Source organism: Oncorhynchus kisutch, linkage group LG20 (genome assembly GCF_002021735.2).
Source record: "Oncorhynchus kisutch isolate 150728-3 linkage group LG20, Okis_V2, whole genome shotgun sequence".
Classification (NCBI taxonomy): Eukaryota; Metazoa; Chordata; class Actinopteri; order Salmoniformes; family Salmonidae; genus Oncorhynchus; species Oncorhynchus kisutch.
The window spans coordinates 24824948-24830760 of record NC_034193.2 but is presented as its reverse complement, the minus strand read 5'-3'; the positions used below and the strand labels follow the sequence as shown (position 1 = coordinate 24830760).

General features: G+C 41.9%; 1 protein-coding gene across 1 annotated transcript; it reads right to left on the bottom strand.

Annotated features, from left to right (window-relative positions):
- Window positions 1-1601: 1601 nt before the first annotated feature.
- neurod2 (neuronal differentiation 2) lies at window positions 1602-5340 on the bottom strand. Its single transcript, XM_020454454.2, has 2 exons — window positions 5099-5340; window positions 1602-3045 (listed from the first exon to the last, which is right to left on the bottom strand). Exons 1-2 carry the CDS (start codon window positions 5323-5325, stop codon window positions 1956-1958), a joined length of 1317 nt encoding a protein of 438 aa, XP_020310043.2. The 5' UTR covers window positions 5326-5340; the 3' UTR covers window positions 1602-1955.
- Window positions 5341-5813: the final 473 nt, after the last annotated feature.

Here is a 5813-nt window from a genome sequence, read left to right as displayed (position 1 = left end):
ACTAACCATCTACAAACACACATGGTTCTATGCTGTAAAATGGGAATATTGTAAGCAATATTATATCATTCGCATTGGCCACCACATTTCTAAAGAAAGATATAGCCTACATGTTGTCATAAATGTGTCTTGCATTTGTTATCTCGGCGAGAATGCTACGTTTTTAGAAGCTGAGCATAGTGTTTAATTTTGTTCAAATAAAATTATTCGTTACAACTGGTGTTAAAATACATATAATCCATCAACTACAAGCATTTCGCGGCACCTGCTTTAACATCTACTGATCTGTGTACGCGACAAATACACGTTGATTAGATTTGACTCATCTTATTTTCAAATATGCAAATAAACGTAGGTCTGCAATGAATTGCATATATTAAATTAACTGGGGAAATAAGTTTGTTTGAAATATATTAAACATATGTTGTTGTTTTTATCCCTAAACCAAAAATAGTAGAGAAAAGGCGTAACATTTCTCCACATCTATATGCTGAGAGCAATTTGCGACATGTCTTTATGTCCCATAAAGAAAAGATAAACATGAAAAAGGCGAAGGGGGGCATTAGGCAGCTGATCAAGTTTTGTAATGTGATAATGTTTAGAAATAAATATTGGGTTGAGTTTGTTTTGCAGTAGGTCTAATAGTGTAGCAATTTCTCGTCTAACACTAGGCCCCAAGTATATATCATAGGCCCATCAGCCATTTTTCTTCCTCAACTCAATCAGTTTCCTATTTAATTTCCTCTCCTTAAATGATCCAAAAATTGTACTTGTTCTATTTTGTTCCCATCATAAATGTGTGTTATCTGATTAATAGGCTACTATCATTTATATCCCATGTCGCATCATTGTGTAGCCAGACCACATTGATTCTAAAATAATGATCATATTGGAACTCAAAGCATAAATTAAGCATTAGTCAAATTTCCATCAGTCAACTTATAAGTAACTTAGTATGGCTTCTCTAGTTTAGAGGGATAGGCATATACAATTTGGCGATTAACCGTATTTAGAATGCAGCGAGTGGCTCAAAATTGGTACCAAAATTAGTTCGAAGAAAATTGAAAGTTACACGGACAGTCTCCATAGCTATAGGTTCAGGCGTGAATCGGGATGTTTGTGAATGCTTATTTGCCTGAGAGCAATTTACTTGTAAGTGGTCAAATTAAAAGATTAAGCCACACACAGACAGTATACAAAAATGTGTCTAGCTGAATAACGTTTACATGAAGGGTTGGTCGAATCTCTCGTTCATTAAACTTGAGGGGGAAAACACAGATGGAAAAGAACTAGATGAAAACGAGGTTAGACTATAGGCCTATTCCTTAAACAGGGATTTCAAGTTTGGTCAGTTGAATGATAAATTGTTATTCGTTACAATAATGGATTTGGAAACGAATCTGCTGCAGAAAGTGGTTGTTGTCACTGAAATACTGTTTTGATTAACTCAGTTCTTATGAATTAGCCTACTCACGTGGAATACCCTGTGTACCCCAAATCATTTATTTGGGACGATACCATTATGGAGCCCTTGCCCTTCAGTTTACCCCACCCCGCAATGTATCAAGTCAGAAATAACTTCTTTGGTCAATCACCGCATGTCAGACAGTTATAAAATATCGTTTTATTTTTTTTTCATCATAGCATGTTTCGTTCATGTAGGCCTATACATCATTTGTTTTGATTGCACTCATATTCTGCATACAGGTCGACATTTGATTGGAGATATTGATTTCTGACACACCTTAAAATGTACATGATGATAGTTCAGGAATGACATCAATAAAACAGAGGACCAACATTGACAATATAGGGCTTTTTCTCTCAATTCCTGCCACCTCATCTCCCATCCTCTAAAAACCTCATCCAGTGTCAAAATGGGTAGACTATTATACCATTAGGATTGTCATTTGGGTATTTAGGGGTCCGCTAGGTTTGTTCGGGTTTTGGAGGATTCAGTTGTGAAAGAAGGCGTTCAGTTCCTCGTACACGGGCGCCCTGTCATGGTGTAAGTGAACGTCATGAAACGGCGGCGGCACGTTTTCAGAGTGCGCGGAACCGCTGCGCGCTCCTGAGGGGCCGAACGCTAGGCCGTGGGCAGCAGGTGCCCGAGATGCAGACAGTCCAGAATAGTGCATAGCATAGTGATAGTTCCTGTCTGCATCCGGTGACACAGACTCCTGTTGCCTCACGGAAAAGTTGCCGTTGACGCACACAGGCGGACTGTGATGGCCCTCGTAGTCAGGGCTGTTGTACTCCGGGGAGACGGCCCCTGGGTAGACCGCGTCGCCATAGCCGTAGTTATGGGTCCTCATATGCCCACTGGAGCCGGGTTGGCACTGAGGGCTAGACAGACGGGGACACGGGTAGGAGTAAGGGTGCACGGAGAAAGAGGAGTTGGGGACATGGAACCGGGCCCCGTCAGGACACTGCTCTGTCAAGAAGTTCCGAGAGTTGAGCTGCAGACAACCAGCAACTAGATTCGTGGTGGGCTGGGATAGGCCCTTGCACAGTGTCTGCACGTAGGATACCACATCTGGCCTTTTACCATTGCGCAATATCTCTCCGAGCGCCCAAATGTAATTCTTAGCCAGTCTCAGCGTCTCTATCTTGGAGAGTTTTTGCGTTTTGGAATAACATGGGACTACTTTACGCAAATTGTCCAGTGCAGAGTTCAAATCGTGCATGCGCGTTCTCTCTCGTGCATTGGCTTTTTGACGCCGCACTTTGGAGCGCTCAATCCTTGCTGGCGTCATCTTGCGTTTCTTTGGGCCGCGCTTTTTGGGTTTGTCTCCCCCCTCGTTCTCATCCCCGCAGTCCTCATCGTCGACGTCATCGTCGTCGTCGTCGTCATCCCCAGCCATCTCGGACTGATCCCGGCTGCTTCCCTCTCTGGCGTCGCCGTCATCCAAGTCGTCGTCTTCCAGGTGACCCAGGTCGTCCTCCTTGGTTTTGGAGTCCTCGCCCTCGCTGTCGTCCACCCAACCCGAGAGCTTCTGGACATCCGGCAGAACCTCGCTGAATAGCCTTGTCAACATGGTGGCACTGGAAAACATCGCAAGACAGATGAGAACTAAAGGCCTAGAGAAGCAGTTTCAGACAGTGCATAGGTGTATAGGCTATGTATTATCCGAATATAGATTTTTGTTTGTACAAATGTTGATTTTGATTGACAGACGAGATGCAACAAAAAAAGTAAATGGATTGAATAAAAATAGTGTGAGACAATAAGGGTTTAGGCATATAAGCTATAATAGTTTAATGCAAAGTTCTAAATTCCTTTAGACCTAAGTGTGCACTTGAGCCAACTTCTTTAGGCCTGTAATATAATATGCCAATGTAATAATAAGAATACAATGTATTTGCATAAAAACAATACTTTTAGACATCTTGTTCATTCATAAGTGTAAAATTACTTTGATTACTCGTCAAAAATAACATATTATTAAATATTTCAATCTTAGTTGCCTAATTAATTTTGTTCGTCCTATAGGCTAATTAAAGTTGTAGGCTAACAGCTGTAGCCTACATTCACACATTTGGGGGGTTTCTGTTGCTATAGAGGGGCGACAGACGCGACCCAACGAAAGCTCTTCCCCAATTCCCCGTGCACGTGCCTTGGCGTGCCCTCTCACAGCATGTTTCTGCGGTGCTGGTCCTATTATAAGGTCCCATGGGGCACATTGGGCGTCGGGTAGACCCATTCACCCCATTCCGCATCCCCCCACTATTTCTGGCCACATTCCAACACAGGCAGAATAAATTGTGGAATTTTCAAATATACTCATATATGAACGCTAATTTCTGATAATAGTCACGCTTTACTTAATTGTTATTTGCATTGAGTTAGAACCATTTCCACGCATATGTGACTATCAAGCAGATTCAGTTTTCAAAAAGATTTGTGGAGGAGGGTATCAGGATTGGGAAAAAGAGGATCAAATCAGCTGGGGAAAACTACGCTAAGAGTTAGGCCTAATTACAATTAACAGGTTAATTATGTGTAAGAATACAGATTTTCTACTGATCGAAATAAATAGAAAATCACGATGCTCCTCAATGAATTGATAGACTGAAAAGTATTCTACTTCGAAACAAGAAGCTTCCATTTCAACTGATTTATTCTATTGGTCTTGGCACAACAGGCTCCAAGTCCACAATACATCATGCCAAATAAATTCATTAATCTATCAATTTATTTTAGATAAATCATTCAACCTTGATATTAGAAAATAGTTCTCAAATCACTTTTAGAGTTCCAAATATTGTGATCATGTTAAGAAAAACGTAATGCCTCTTGTAGATTAATGAGCCCAGCTGTGCATGTTAGTGCGTGGATTTATTTTTCTAATCATATAAGTACAATGTAATTAACGCAAACCAATACCTGTCAATTAACCTACATGTAACTCTATAGAGAATCACTCCCATAGTGCTCTGCATGGACACACACACACGCACGCACGCACGCACGCACGCACACACACACACACACACACACACACACACACACACACACACACACACACACACACACACACACACACACACACACACACACACACACCATGATTTCCTTTTATATCGATTTTAGGTTCTGTCCCGAAATGTCTCCATTTCAAACGGAGATAAGATTTGAGGGTCTTTAAAGTGTCCCAACCCCCTCTCAAAGCAAATGACACTGCTCCATCGATACGCCTGCGATATGAGTAGAATAATGCGTGTAGATCTTTAGGAGAATGTATGTCGAATTGATAGTTTATTAAATGCTTAGCTAGGTTATTAAATACAGTCTTCCGCGCTGTGGGATCAATCCCCTCCCGTGTTCGCATTAAATGATAGCTCCAATAAAGAGCTGGGAGCAGGATTAAATTGTATCTTTGATTAGATCTGCCACACTAGATAGGAGATAAAACAACGAGGAGAGCAGCCTTATATCGCTGATCAATATAATTCGATTAATGCCCAAGATAATCAGTTGTTTCTCTAACGATAAATTATATGAAATAACAAATGTTCAATTCGACATTTGTGTAAATTCTCTCGTTGGTGTTAATTCCATAATTCGTTTCGGACCATCCCAAAATATGCAACCTACCGCCGTCTTGGAGCTCGGTGAGGGGCGAAAGCGCGTTTGTTTACACCATCTCCGGGTGGCCAGTCCAAGTCCACACCCCTCCTGCACGGACACTCCAATAGGTGCGGCTGTAGCCTAGCTTGATGCTTCTTCGCTGTGCTATCCCTACCCCAAACGCACAGAGACAGTAGTGTGGCATCCTCTACCAGGGCTGGGTGGGTTACATACCAGTTATGATGCCAGGCCATATGGCTGGCACGTCATTGGCAAGAGCCATCACATGAGCGCGGGTGATTGACATGCGCCCGCATTCACAGAGATTGCATTCCCGAGGGAAGAGGGATTCGCCATCTGTCACTGCGCTCGCGCTCACACAGCCAGAAAGAGAAGGAGAGGCAATGAAAATGGAAGGAGAAAGAGAGTAACAAAAACGGAGAGAGAGAAGGAAGGAAATGTTCTCGTTTGATGTCGTTTTGAAGACCGATTTCACTTCTATCACAGCATAACAATGGACACCCATTTATGAATCTATTTAGGCCTAGCTATGCATTTAGGCTAAATAACAGGGATTTTATATATCACTGCTTCTTAAAATCAGATAAAATATAGAATCAATGTGAATTGAACACCAAACCAAAGAGTAAACCATATTGACCACCAAGGTACAATTACTTAAATGAGTCAATTGAACCAAGATAATCAGGGCTGTGCTCTGAGAGAGCCCCCTAGCTTAGAG